The sequence below is a fragment of the Drosophila mauritiana genome, chromosome X (genome assembly GCF_004382145.1).
Source record: "Drosophila mauritiana strain mau12 chromosome X, ASM438214v1, whole genome shotgun sequence".
NCBI classification, from domain to species: domain Eukaryota; kingdom Metazoa; phylum Arthropoda; class Insecta; order Diptera; family Drosophilidae; genus Drosophila; species Drosophila mauritiana.
Genome location: NC_046672.1, coordinates 4,721,299 through 4,734,844, shown reverse-complemented (window position 1 = coordinate 4,734,844; position 13,546 = coordinate 4,721,299). Strand labels below are relative to the sequence as shown.

The 13,546-nt window shown below is 48.9% G+C and overlaps 3 protein-coding genes across 4 annotated transcripts; 1 reads left to right on the top strand and 2 right to left on the bottom strand.

Moving 5' to 3' along the window:
- Positions 1 to 866: 866 nt before the first annotated feature.
- On the bottom strand, positions 867 to 3,648 carry LOC117146503 (heparan-alpha-glucosaminide N-acetyltransferase). Its single transcript, XM_033312758.1, has 6 exons — positions 3,206 to 3,648; positions 2,957 to 3,096; positions 2,518 to 2,639; positions 2,270 to 2,444; positions 1,521 to 2,182; positions 867 to 1,463 (listed from the first exon to the last, which is right to left on the bottom strand). The coding sequence occupies exons 1-6, from the start codon at positions 3,347 to 3,349 to the stop codon at positions 976 to 978; spliced, it is 1,731 nt and encodes a 576-aa protein (XP_033168649.1). The 5' UTR covers positions 3,350 to 3,648; the 3' UTR covers positions 867 to 975.
- A 423-nt stretch (positions 3,649 to 4,071) lies between these two features.
- Positions 4,072 to 7,245, top strand: LOC117146501 (TBC domain-containing protein kinase-like protein). Its single transcript, XM_033312752.1, has 6 exons — positions 4,072 to 4,397; positions 4,594 to 5,970; positions 6,024 to 6,230; positions 6,301 to 6,572; positions 6,634 to 6,930; positions 6,995 to 7,245. Exons 1-6 carry the CDS (start codon positions 4,196 to 4,198, stop codon positions 7,097 to 7,099), a joined length of 2,460 nt encoding a protein of 819 aa, XP_033168643.1. The 5' UTR covers positions 4,072 to 4,195; the 3' UTR covers positions 7,100 to 7,245.
- A 221-nt stretch (positions 7,246 to 7,466) lies between these two features.
- On the bottom strand, positions 7,467 to 13,349 carry LOC117146505 (gastrula zinc finger protein XlCGF8.2DB). Of its 2 annotated transcripts, XM_033312760.1 has the most exons (6): positions 12,640 to 13,349; positions 11,259 to 11,591; positions 9,582 to 9,714; positions 9,314 to 9,498; positions 8,664 to 9,243; positions 7,467 to 8,601 (listed from the first exon to the last, which is right to left on the bottom strand). In XM_033312760.1, the coding sequence occupies exons 1-6, from the start codon at positions 12,676 to 12,678 to the stop codon at positions 8,300 to 8,302; spliced, it is 1,572 nt and encodes a 523-aa protein (XP_033168651.1). In that variant the 5' UTR covers positions 12,679 to 13,349; the 3' UTR covers positions 7,467 to 8,299. The 2 variants fall into 2 exon arrangements, with proteins under 2 accessions (XP_033168651.1, XP_033168652.1); XM_033312761.1 differs by lacking the exons at positions 11,259 to 11,591; positions 12,640 to 13,349 and adding an exon at positions 9,951 to 10,123.
- Between the last annotated feature and the right edge of the window lie 197 nt (positions 13,350 to 13,546).

Genomic DNA, 13,546 nt, shown 5'->3' with positions numbered 1-13,546 from the left:
AAGCTACTTCCGCCGGCTTCGAAGCTCCGGCTTCGGTCGAGCAGAAGGGAGGGACTTGTTGGAGTCCAACTACAGGACACTGGGGCCCTTGAGAACAGAATGAGCGAATGAGTCCACGCAAAGCACACCCACTCACACAGAACCTTTCAAATTGTATCCATTTTTGTAGTGTTAATAGTTGAATGAGGCGCCCTGGTAGCTTGTAGTTTGACTCCAATAAGCTCGCTCCTTCCGCTTCACCGGCGCTGGAGTTTCTTAACCGCCGGAAGCTACTTCCGCCGGCTTCGAAGCTCCGGCTTCGGTCGAGCAGAAGGGAGGGACTTGTTGGAGTCCAACTACAGGACACTGGGGCCCTTGAGAACAGAATGAGCGAATGAGTCCACGCAAAACACACCCACTCACACAGAACCTTACAAATTGTATCCATTTTTGTAGTGTTAATAGTTGAATGAGGCGCCCTGGTAGCCTGTAGTTTGACTCCAATAAGCTCGCTCCTTCCGCTTCACCGGCGCTGGAGTTTCTTAACCGCCGGAAGCTACTTCCGCCGGCTTCGAAGCTCCGGCTTCGGTCGAGCAGAAGGGAGGGACTTGTTGGAGTCCAACTACAGAACACTGGGGCCCTTAAGAACAGAATGAGTCCACGCAAAACACACCCACATACAGTGGGTACATACACATACAAATTGTATCCATTATTAATAGTGTTAATAGTTAAATGAAGCGCCCAGGTAGCCTGTAGTTTGACACACACACACACACAGAACCATACAAATTGTAGCCTTACAAAAAGAATCCATTATTTATGTATTAAGAGAAGATGTTTTTGTAAAGACTAATGAATAAATTTGAAACAAAAGCCGCAGTGTGTTTATCTTTGTCTGATTTATAATTACTTTTGTTGATATTGGTTTGCGTTGGTACAGCGATAGTGTCTAATTTATTTGGCAATTGAATGGATTGTGCATTCTCGTGTGGCCTACACACTGTAGTAGAACTCCTGCGCGTCCAGATATAGCGCGATGCCCACCCAGACCAGGGTGTTCCACGTGGCTTCCAGCAGGAGCATGAAGTGCGTGTTCATCTCGCCGATCCGCCAGTGCCAGGGCAGCATCTTGTGCAGCACGGAGTGGCCCACGTACATCACGATGGCATTCATGCCGCATTCGGTGAAGGGATAGCCCGACCAGCTCCACGTCTCCCGCACGTCGATGAAGTAGTACATCAGCGAGAGGATTACCAGGGCCAAGCTGACGGTGACGCACACGAAGGACAGCGACCAGAGGTTCTTGTTCACGGGTATGGCGCCGCCCTCACGCGAGAATCCACACAGAGCGCCGCCAATGAGGCCCAGCAGAATGGCGAGTAGTGTCCAGCGACGGATCCTCGACTGATAGTTGGGATGCACCAACAGAGTTACGCCCGCAAAGGCGCCGAGCAGCACCTGCACAACGCTCAGAATGCAGCCTGCAATTGGTTCGATATTAGATTAGATCAGGTCGCGCATTCAATTCAAAAACTGACCGAATATACCCTCTGGATCGAAGGCTGTGGAATCGTAGACGTACTTGGCCGTCGGATGCTGGTAGATGTGCGCATTGCCCAGCACCTGAAGGTCCGCATAGCCCGCCGCGCCACCAATGCACTTGGGATGGGCATTGTAGTCGTGTTTGCCGCCCGGGCCCAGATAGCCGCGCGGACAGCCAGGCACGCGTAGGCCGAAGGTCAGGCCCAAATAGGTGGCCACCAGGGCCAACAGCACAGCCAACTCTCCGCTAAACAGGCACACATCGTGGACGGCGCGCTGCCAGGATCTTTGCGGACTGATGGGCTCCCTGCGACAGCACAACGTATGAAGAACCCCAACTACCAGGTAGGCCACTCCGAATCGCTGCAGCACACCCATGACACGCAGCTGCTCCAGATTCGGCCCGCTCATCGAGTTGAGGCACAGGCCGATGACGAACAGCTTTATCGATCGCACCAGTATGCGAAGGCAAATCCTCGCCTTGCTGCTGCCTCGCGACAATTGCGATTTGACGGAGAGCGGTATGCACACGCCCATGATCCAGAGGAACGAGGGGAAGACGATGTCGGCCAAGTGCAGTCCGTTCCAGGCCGCATGCTCGATCCAGGCGTAACCGCCGCCACCGCTGTTCACGAAGATCATTAGAACAATCGAAAGGCTGTGTGGCGATCGATGGGAAAGCGTTGTTAGTTTTCAAATACAAGGACAATACGCTTAGGACTTGGCCAGGCGGAACGACAGTTACCCGCGAAAGGTGTCCAGGCTGCGGAGGCGCTTCCTCTGCGTAGCCTTGGTAGCGGCTTCGCCGATGCTGTCGGCGGCGGCGGTGGCCTCGTCATAGCGATAGTAACGCCAGGCGCAGCTCACTAGCTTCAGGGCGATTAGCAGGGCGGCAACCAGCACGAAAACGGCGATGAAAGCTGCGGGGATCATAGTATGAGCGATAAGTAATATGTATCTGGAGTGGCACTTGCGGATTAACGCGACAGTCACCGTAATTAATTGGTACGCCCGGCTTGTCCACGGCAAAGGCACAGGTGCCATTCGCTTGCAGGGTCAGGTTGTAGACGCCGAATTCCTGCAGATCGCTGCGACGTAGCCAGCAGAGCGACGAGCTGCGGGAAAATTGAATTGATTTAAGACAAACTGCTGGTCACACAAACTTGGAGGAGAACAGGCGCAATTGCATATTGCTAAGCAGTTGCGCTTAAACTAGTTACATGTACATGTATGCTAATCACAAGATGCACAGTGGCCATCGCCTACAGCCCACATGGTCACAATACCCCATTGTAATCATTGGAAGATTCTTAAGTGAAGTATGTAGCTTTACTCAAAGAAGTGCTAGCGTTCGAACTCAGCGGGTGACCACTGTACCTTGCGATCCGCGCCATTCTACGCGAGTGCCCACTGTACATACAGTGATACTCACACATTGTCGTAGGCATAGTGACCCTGATCGTGTTCGAATATTTTGAAATTCAACGAATACGCCGAACTCAAACGTAACGGTTCAGCGACGCCGGCAGCGACGTCGGCAGCGGGCAGAGCTTTCACTTTGGTGTACGGACACTGCGAATCGAAAACGGCAAAGAATACAATTAAAATCGAATCAGTGGGCCAGCCAATTGAAAGGGAAACCGATTGCGCGATGTGATTACATGGGGCATCAATTTATTACCGTGTAGCATTCGTCGGACAGTGAGTACAGATGGGTCTGGCTGCTGAACTCCGAGCGCAGGTACAGGTAAAATTCGTCAACGGACAGCGCGCGCATATCCAGGTGGCGCCACTTCGGCTCCGTATATTCCACAAAAAGCGACATTTCTCAGTGATTTGCGTTCTAGCCGCGCTTCTCATTCACAAAGTTGCAGCTTGCAAAGTTGCAACTGCAATTGCCAAATAGCCAAATCGCATTCAACAGTTACCTACGACACGCACACACAAACACACTTGCATTTGAACGCAACGAGCGACTAACTTGGACTAAACTAAATTTTGCACCATCTGAAGAGCGTTTCTCGAATCGTATCGCCAGCAAATAACAAAACAATTTCGAGTGCGCAATAAAAACAAACTCGCTATGCCAATAGCAACAACAAGCGGAGGCAACAACAAGGCGACAACAAAATAAAAAACAAACGATAGGCGATAACTAGCGATTGGTGTTGCAAATCGAGCGAAGAAGCTTCCCACTGCCGTTGGCGCAGAGCTGCCAGATATGTCGTTTTTCGCTTTCTAATAATTAATTTGAAATGTTATGCAAAAAAGAGATATATAAAATATTGCCTACGTAATTAATGTTAACACGTTTGAAAAAATTCCCAATAAAAGTTCAACAGCTGATGTAAATTCTGGCAGCGCCTCGCGGCTAAGCGCTCTCAACTGTTGCTCTATTTATGGAAAAGAACTATAAACTTTAGACTTATAGATGGCGTATGAGTACAACCCAACCCAATTGAGGATTTACATGCGTTTATCTCTTAAAATTATGCGCTTTTGCTAGCACCAGCCAACAAATTGAGGGCGTTGCACTCGCCGAAGTCTGGCAACGTGAACAGCTGTTTTTGCATTCCGCTCGCAAAAAAAAAAAAGAAAAAAAATTAAATTGTTGCTGATGCTGGCGTGGAGTCCACGGAAATCGCTGTGATTTGCAAATCGCATCGAGATCATGGGCACGCGGGAGCGCGAAAGGGAGTGCCGCCTGTGCGCGGTCACCTTCTTCGCGAAACTGCATCCCGGCGACGTGTGCGGCAGCAACGGCCTGCCCCTCACGCCCAACTCGATTGCGATCCTGGGGCGTGCCCAGAAACTGAAGGAGCTGCAGGACGAGCACCTGTGCCAGTACCTGGATGTGATCCGCGGCAAGCACGGTGGGTAGACAGCGCCCGGGAAGCCACTCATCCGGTCTAATGCGGCGAGAATCCGGAAACACCCACTATTACATCTCGTGTCCCCACAAAACTCCCACTAATTCCACACGTGCCAAGATCACAGAATCATCTACGGATAACACTCACTAATTCCAGTGCCACGACTCACTTCTAACGCGAAACCCCTTCCTTTCAGAGCGCACCATTGTGGTTTCGGAGTATCTGGGACTCTCACTGGAGGACTACGCCATGCGTCATCCACCGCTGGCCATTGCCCAGATCCTGAGAATCTTCTACCAGGTGGCGTGCGGCATCAACGTGCTGAGTCGGCACCATCTGGTGGCCCACAACGTGGAGCCCAAGCACATTCTACTCTCCAGCGACGGGCAGCGGGTGAAGCTCTTCAACTACGGGCTGCATCACATGACCAAGGGCGGTGCCTATGTGCCCTTTCCCATTGGCAACATTCGCTACATGGCGCCCGAACGACTGCTCGGTCTGAATGGCAATGTGAAGAGCGACGTTTGGTCGCTGGCCCTGGTGATGGTGGAGCTAATATTGCAGATCGAGCTGTGGCCGAAGCTCAAGCTCTCGAATGTGGTCAGGAAGATCCTGGCCTTCGGCAAGAGCAACGGGGCGCTGGAGAAGATTGCGCGAGAGCACCAGTGCCACGAGCGCTATTTGCAGATGGACCAGCGCCTGCGACAGCTGCTGGAGAGCTGTTTGAGTGTACTGCCCAAGAGGAGACCACTGCCAGGGGAGCTCTTGGAACATCCCATTTTCGAGGAAGTCCTATTGGATTTGAAGAAACAGAAGATGGAGCCCCTGAGCCCAGAAACCGATCATTTACCGCTGCTGCTGCGATGTCCCTTGTCGCAGATCTACCACCTGTGGCAACTGGCCGGCGGAGATGTGCAGGCGGAGCTGAAAAAGGAGGGCCTCATCCGGAGTGAGGCGCCCATTTTGGGTCTGCCACAAATCGTTCGCCTGAGCGGCGCCAGCGTTTGTCCCGGGCGAAGCCAGGCGCAGCTGATGGACGATCGCGTGGTGCCGCTGCGTCTGAAGGCGCTGCTCCAGCGACTGAGTGGCCTGCCGGCCGCAGTCTACTTTCCCCTGCTCCACTCGCCGCGTTTTCCCGCCCACTTTGCCCGCGAACTGCAGGAACTGCCGCTGGTGATCCGCGAGAAGGACATCGAGTATCAGTTTCAGCGCGTGCGACTGTTTACGCGCCTGCTCCAGGGCTATCCGCATACGGCGGAGCAGCTGCAGCGCGAGGCAGCCGTGGATGTGCCGCCGCTACTGAGGGGTCCCATTTGGGCCGCCCTGCTGGAGGTCGTGCCCAATGGCAGTTACGCGAAGATCGACAAGTTTACGTCTACGAGCACGGATCGGCAGATCGAGGTGGACATACCGCGCTGCCATCAGTACGATGAGCTGCTCTCCTCGCCGGATGGCCACCGCAAGCTGAGGCGGCTGCTCAAGGCCTGGGTCACCGCCCATCCGCAGTACGTCTACTGGCAGGGACTGGACTCACTGACGGCACCGTTTCTCTATCTCAACTTCAACAATGAAGGTGAGCACGGATTTGCAAAGGTTTCTCTGTTGTAACGCTTTACCCGCCCATAGAGTTGGCCTTCCTCAGCTTGTTCAAGTTCATTCCAAAGTATCTGCAGTGGTTCTTTCTCAAGGATAATTCGGCGGTGATCAAGGAGTACCTGAGCAAGTTCTCCCAGCTGACTGCCTTCCATGAGCCGCTCCTCGCTCAGCATTTGGCCAGCATTAGCTTTATACCCGAGTTGTTTGCCATCCCCTGGTTCCTCACCATGTTCTCGCGTAAGTTGCTGTCTGCACCGCTGATAAATAGCTTGAATAGATTGAATACCCACTCTCTCCTTTCTTGCAGATGTATTCCCGCTGCACAAGATCCTGCATTTGTGGGATAAACTCATGCTGGGCGACAGTTCGTATCCGCTGTTCATTGGCATCGCCATATTGCGCCAGCTGAGGAGCACGCTGCTCACCTCCGGTTTCAACGAGTGCATCCTGCTCTTCTCGGACCTGCCCGATATCGTGATGGATGGCTGTGTGCTGGAGTCCCAGAAGATGTACGAGGCCACACCGAAGAGTATTACTCACCGCCAGCACGCGTTGCGCCTCCAGCCGCCACAGGCGTTGGTGAGTCTCGAGCAAAACCATGGCACGTTCTATATCACAGATCGTTTCTCCTCCCCCCCAGGACATTGGCGTGGCGGATGTCGAGCTGAAGCACCTGCAACAGGAGCAGTGCCCCCGGATCAGCGCCAAGGATGTGCAATTCCTGCTGGACAACTCGCCTGCGGAGCTGGCCCTCGTCGATCTGCGCAGTGTGGTGGAGTTCGGACGCGTCCATGTGCCGCATAGCATCAACATACCGTTCGCCACCGTCCAGTTGGGTGAACAGCGACTGGAGGCCCTGCAGGTGCCCCAATTGGAGGCGCAGCTCCGCGGCAAGATCGTCGTCTGCGTGAGCAACATCCATCAGCACTCCGTGGAGGTGGGTACATCCTCTGGCGCGATTAAAGCTTCTTTGCAAACTAAAGTCATTCCCTATTTCGCAGTTCTCGCACTTTCTGGTGGCCTGCGGCGTCCAGCGCACCTGCATCCTCCACAAGGGATTCAACGTCCTGCACTCCATTGAGCCAAATATACTCATCTCGAATTGAGCTCCCGACTTGCTGATCCTTTCTCGTTGGCCTCAACGCTTCTGCTCGTCTAGCCTAAGCTCAATGTACATTTATTATCTATCTTTTTTAAACGGATTGCATTTGCAAATAAACTATATATACATATATGTATTATATAAAACTGATCGCCTGTGCCACTTCTGAATTTCTATACATATATTCAAAATATATAACAGATTTCACCCATTTAGAAGAAAACTTTCGCTGTAATGAACATTTGGTTGGCTGGTTTTCGTTTCTTAATGTTGATTTTTTGTAATGGTTTATTAAAAAAAAAATAAAAACACTTAAGCTAATGCCTAACATAAATACATACCGAATTTAATCGAATTGTTTTTTTCACTTCTTGTTTTCGTTACTTTTCTCTATGCATAATTACTATCAATTGTAGGTAATTTGTATTTGCTTTCTGCTTTTTTTCTTTCCAACATTATATTTTCCGTTTCGCTGTGCCTTTGCATTACAATAAAATTTTAATTCGATTTAAGTTTTACAGATTTCTCAACCCGATCTCATGTTTATATAATATAATGTATATATAGATGTGGGTGTTATGTGCATAATTTTATAAGTCAGTTGTGTTTTTGTCTGTCCATCTGGTGCTGCTGCATTTTCTCCTTTTCTCTTTCGATGTCATGCATTGCTGCTATTTTCTTGGAAATCTATTCAGGGGCATTTGGTTCCTCTATTGCTTTGGCTGCTGAATTCAAAACAGGAAGTGGGAGACAGACACCAAACTGAACCAGCAGCTTGCCGCCGACTCTAAATTCGGGATGTTCTGGAAGTCCGCTCGCCGATTTCGAGATATGTGGGTTCTGATACCCAAAAAGTTGATGTGAAAGTAGGACAAGCTAGGCGCGAGATCATGTCTAGGTCATTCTGATTCAGAAGTCACGGACGGAAACGCTTCCTACTCCTACCTTTTCACCAATCCAGCATACGCTTTACTCCACGGGTAACGCGTATAAAAAGGATGACTGCTTCATCAACTTCAGACACCCAAAAGTATTTCGAGATCTGCAGAGATCTCCAAAACATCCGCGCCATATCTATCATATTTTGCGTGTGTATGTGCTGAATGTGATGCTACTTTGGCTATGGCTATGCTAATCAGGGACTTTAGCAGCTGATCGTTCGGGGCTTAAGCTAAAAGAGACCTTCTTTCCATCCTTAACTAGCCTACTTAGTGGGTATGAAACGCGCCTTGACCGCCTGTCCCATCGGCAAGTGCAGCAGTTGCTGCTGCTGCGCCGCCTGCTGCTGCTGTTGCGCCGCCTGCTGCTGCGCCTGCTGCTGTGCCGCCTGCTGCTGCGCCTGCTGCTGTGCCGCCTGCTGCTGCATGTGCTGGTTGATCTGCTGTTGGATGGACAGGCCGCTGACATTGCTGATATGCTGGCTGTGGAGCGATTCGTTGATCTCGATCTTGATGGCCGTGGCGGCCAGCGTTGTCGCCTTGTTCTTGTTCTTCGGCGGACGTCCACCTGGATATGCAACGAAAGGCATAGTGAGATTGAAAGTGAAAGAGTGAATGGTGAGCACTTACGTTGCCCTGTCGTGTGCTGCAGGGACAACGGCTGGCCGATCATCGCCAGCGGCTGTTGCGACGTCTGTAGCGTGCCCGCCTTCTTGGATCGCTTCGGAGGCGGCAGCTCGTGGTGGGCGTGGTTGGTGAGCAGGTGCTTGGAGAGGTGCTGGCGCACCGCAAAGGACTCGGCACAGTTGGCCACCGGACAGGAGAGGTAGCGACCCTCGACATGGCGCTGCACGTGCTTCTTCAGCAGCGACTCCTGATTGAAGCTGCTCGGGCAGATGTCGCACTTGAACTTGAACTCGTCGTGCATCTTGAGGTGCTGGTCGAGATGGGCCTGCTGCAGGAACTTCTCGTCGCACTTGTCGCACTCGTACGGAAAGGCCAGGCCGTGGGTCTTCATGTGCGTGTGCAGCTGCGACTGCAGCTTGAAGTTCTTCTCCGGACAACGCGGACAGTAGTAGCCGGTGACCCCGGCGTGCGCCTGCAGGTGCTGGTTCAGCGAGGTCACCTGCGTGAACTTCTTGTTGCACACGTTGCAGCAGTACTGCTGCACCTTGTGGTGCGACTTCATGTGGTTGTTCAGGTTCGTCACCTGCAATGCGAGAACATATCGAGTCGTTAATCATAAATCCTCTGCAGCTGGATGTCTGGATGTCACTGACCTGGGCGAAGCTGCGCCCGCACTCCGGTTCATTGCAGACGAAGGGCCGTTCGCCGGTGTGCAGCCGGCGGTGATTGTTCAGATTGGTGATCTGCGTGAAGGTCTTGCCGCAGTCCACGCACTGGTATGGCCGATCGTTCGTGTGGATGCGTTCGTGGTTCCGCAAGTTGGCCGCCTGTGTGAAGCCTGCAAGCGGAAGAGGTACCACGGATTGTCCATGGATTGTCGTCAACAACCAGATGATGTGTGCGAACAGCATATAGACTCACCTTTTTGGCAGTAGGTGCACACAAACTTACGCTCCGCCGAGTGATTTCGTATGTGCGTCATGAGCGAGGATTTGCGCGAGAAAGTTTTGTTGCATAGCGGGCAGGAGCCCTCCTCGTTGAATATCAGATCCACCTGGAAGAAACAAATGGAGCATCAGTTGGAAAGGGCTTGCCATCCCTACCACGGGTTACCTTCCATCAGAAAGTTATTTTTTATATATGATATGCCATATTACTTTAATTCAAACTACTATAAATTTATAGGAAAACCCTTTTTCTAAGCTCTACATCATATATACATATAGTTCTAACGATTAAGTAGCCAAGTGGACATCACTGTGCCACTATCGCCCTCCCACTCCCACTCACGCTCAACAAGCTGGCGGCCAAAAGAACGGATTGCAAATTCCCGTGCGAATTCAGTTTGTTTATTGGGGAATCACTTGAGTTACATTTAATAATTTTCACGATTTTTTATTTATTATAATTATTTTATTTATTTTTCTGCGTGCCACGCACACCCACACACCAAAAGCGCCAACTGAAAATGAATTTTTTCCGCTTTACACAGCGCACAAAAACGACGAGCTGCGTCGACTTCTACGTCGACGTCGACTGAGCAGATATTAATGGAAAAAGAAGCACAAAATATATGTGTATATACATATATCTATATATATATATATATAAATATAAAGGAAAACAAGAAAATGAGCAGTGCGAAATGTAGTAAGTGGAATAGAAAATACTCTCACGCCCAACACTTTTCTAACCCGTTTGTAATGTATATCTGTTTGGCCTACCGATTTAAATCTTTTATAAGAACTTTCCAACACTACTCCGTCGACTGGGTAATGGAATGAGACTGTACTGAAGTCTATCTTTTGAAATTGGTGTAAATATCAGAAATGGTAGTAAATAGTATCTAAACATGTCTGCAATAGAGCATTCCCAAGTCGTCACAACGAAATTTTACATTTATTTATACATTTTTTTTTTTGCAATTCTCTGTTGCATGATGGAAAAAGAAAGGCAACAAGAACATGCAAAGAAACGGCGAAATAAGAAGCGAAGAAGAAAAGCAGCGGCTATGAATGTGCAGTGTGTCCGTATGTATTTATGTATATGTATATGTAAGCCTTTTGTGAGTGGGGGAGTAGTGAAATGTAAGAAAATGAAGAGAAAATAGCACAACAATAATAAACAAGTGCAGCAAAAGGAGCAGGAGTCGAACTCCCTGGGGAGTAAAGCCCTCTTCTAGTTGATGGGGGCCTTCAAACCCCTATAATTCCAATCGCAATGCATCTACTGGGGATTGCAATGAACTCTGTAATTAGGTTTAAATTGTTCATTTTTTTTGAATCATTTATAGTTTGATGGGCAATTGCATTGATTGGATTCCAAAATCATTGATCACTTTTCGTGGGCTATTAAAAAATACGGTTTAAATTTAAGTTATATAGATATACGTTTATATTCAAGTTGCAAATAACAACGACCTTCAGTTATTTTTCTAACTTTATTTACATATCTCCTTTAGTAAGCCCTTTGCAGCACTGTATTCGCTGCCACTTCTGTGCCATGCCCCTTGCAACACTGCACGTAGTGCAAACCACTCACTATGCCCTTTGCAACACTCTCCCTGCTTTGGTATCCCAATCCCTGAAAAGGACTTACGTCTTCGGAGTCGTCCTGCGACTGTAGGTTCTCGGAAGAACTGGATGATTGCATTTGCTGCTGCTGTTGTTGTTGTTGTTGCTGTTGCGAGTTCTGATGCTGCTGCTGCTGCGGATTCTGGTGCTGCTGCTGCTGCGCGATGGCGTCGCTGTCACTGGAGGAGGCCGTCGACGAGGAGGTAGCTGCCGCTGCTGCGGAGGCGGCAACTGCGGCCGAGGCAGAGGCAGCGACGGCTGCAGCGGCCGCCGCCGACTGATGGAAGTTGGAATTATTTGTCAACTGCTCCGAGCAGCGGACGCACGTGGGTATGCTATAGCCGGGCACCTGGAACAACTGTAGGAAGGGGGAATAGAATAGAACAGAACAGGACACGTGAATTAGAGAGTGCTTCCAATTGGAAAAAAAACCAATAATGCTCTTTATTTATTGTAGCAACTCAATCTTATTCCACACATACCCTCGCCCTTCCAAGCCAACTAGCCCTTTCTCTTTTCCGCCAACTAGAAATAAGAGCCAAGAAGATAAACACACACACACACATGGAGAGCGAAAAAGAAAGAAAAGAAACTACAATAACAACAGCACCAGCAGCTCGTTGCTTTATTGTTGTTGTTTTCATTTCATGTTATTTTTTTCTTCGGTACAACGTTTTGTTATTCTTTCGCTTTTTGTTTTGCTTTGCCGCCGCTCTGCCAGCGGCGGCGGCAGAGGCGTCGCCCACATAAAAGGGGTAACTAGTTATTGTTTAAATAATGAACTAAAAACCAAGCAGAGTTAGATCTCTTTTGTTAATTCGATTAACCGCTTAACTTTAAATTTTTCGCATGTCGATCATAGCTTAGATGCCCAATAGTAACCCCCACTCACTAAATCAACGCGCAGCCACTGCGGATTTGGCTGCCTTGGCGCAATTTCTGTCATTTTGTTTTATTATGTATTTCTTTTTGTGCGGTTCATGAGCGGCGGGAGGGGGCGAAGGAGGGGGGCCTGTTCGGGGGAATAGGTTGAAAAGGAGTCAAAGTGAAAAGCGAGTGGCGAGCGTAAGCAAAATGTAAAAATAATATTTTTTCAAGTTGTCGGCTTGAACAACTTTTCGGGCTGAGTTGGCTAAAAATAAAAATTGTTCAGCAATAGTTTGGGGTCGCATGTGTGTGTGTGTATTTCTTATTTCTGTGTGTGTGCGTTTGCATGTGTGTGGGGAAAGGGGGGCAATGCGCGCGCTTTTCAACCCCTGACCCCCCGCACCAACAACCCGCCCGCACAATAACAGTAGCGCGAATTCAATTGTTTAAACTCCACCAAAAGAAAAAAAATCAATAGAAATAACAAAGTATATATACCTAAATCATATGTGTGTATATCTTTTTTTTTGTTAACATACCGTTGCCGTTTGGAAGCACAATCTACAGATGGTGTCCATTATAACAGTAAATAAGGAAGAGGATGGGGAGCAGGAGAAGGAGGATGCACTTTGTTGCTGACTTTTGCCCCCTCTGCGGTCGTTGTTGTTGTTGTTGTTGTCGTCCTTCTCCCTCGCAATTTACCGCTATCTTTACCGGTTAACATTCAGCACCGTTTTTGTTTTTCGTTTATTATTATTTGGTTCGTTTTTTTCTATCTTTTTCCTTTTCCTTCCTACTATAAGTTTGTGAACACGATCCAAACGATGTGTGGTTGTATTTGAAACTAACTTTTTTGAGTTTGATTTGCCTTTGGATTTCGGTGATCGCTTTATGGCATATTATGATGGCAAAAACAAAAAAAAACTATGAAAATGATATAGAAATTTGATTTATACGATATTTTCGTGGTACACACACACACGCGCGTTGTTTATGTTTGCCTTGCACTTGCACATACAAGCAAATATGCGGCGCTGTTGTTGTTGCTGCTGCGAAGTTCTGCTTCTTTTTTTTGCTTAATTCCTTTGCCCTTTTTTTGGCGTAGTTACACGTGAAAAAAAACAAACCAGTGCGTTCGAATGCGATTTTTTTTTGTATTTTACAATTCACGACGAAGTTTTTGTCCGTCGTCTTTTTTTCCCTTTTTTTGGGGCCCGATGTTATTGTTGCGCTGTATGCGTGTGCCGTGTGTGTGTATGTGTGGGAAAAAACGAATACGATAAGAATTCGCGGCGATATAGTCGCGCTGCTCTAACCCACAGGTTGGCTTGGCCGGTGCTCCTTGGCCTGGCCTATCGATATTTCTATCGATTTCCGTAATCGAAAACTCGGCGGCTAATGGAATCGTTGTTGAAAACAAGTGTTTTAATATTTATTTAATATTTA

Coding starts and splice junctions, on each gene's coding strand:
- LOC117146501 (XM_033312752.1), top strand. CDS start 4,196: ATGGGCACGCGGGAGCGCGAAAGGGAGTGCCGCCTGTGCGCGGTCACC. Junction 5,971..6,023: donor TCTCAACTTCAACAATGAAG/GTGAGCACGGAT, acceptor ACCCGCCCATAG/AGTTGGCCTTCCTCAGCTTG. Junction 6,573..6,633: donor TCCAGCCGCCACAGGCGTTG/GTGAGTCTCGAG, acceptor CCTCCCCCCCAG/GACATTGGCGTGGCGGATGT.
- LOC117146503 (XM_033312758.1), bottom strand. CDS start 3,349: ATGTCGCTTTTTGTGGAATATACGGAGCCGAAGTGGCGCCACCTGGAT. Junction 3,097..3,205: donor TGTCCGACGAATGCTACACG/GTAATAAATTGA, acceptor TTCGATTCGCAG/TGTCCGTACACCAAAGTGAA. Junction 2,183..2,269: donor AGCCTGGACACCTTTCGCGG/GTAACTGTCGTT, acceptor ATCGCCACACAG/CCTTTCGATTGTTCTAATGA.
- LOC117146505 (XM_033312760.1), bottom strand. CDS start 12,678: ATGGACACCATCTGTAGATTGTGCTTCCAAACGGCAACG. Junction 9,244..9,313: donor GCGGGCGCAGCTTCGCCCAG/GTCAGTGACATC, acceptor CTCGCATTGCAG/GTGACGAACCTGAACAACCA. Junction 8,602..8,663: donor GCAGCACACGACAGGGCAAC/GTAAGTGCTCAC, acceptor TTGCATATCCAG/GTGGACGTCCGCCGAAGAAC.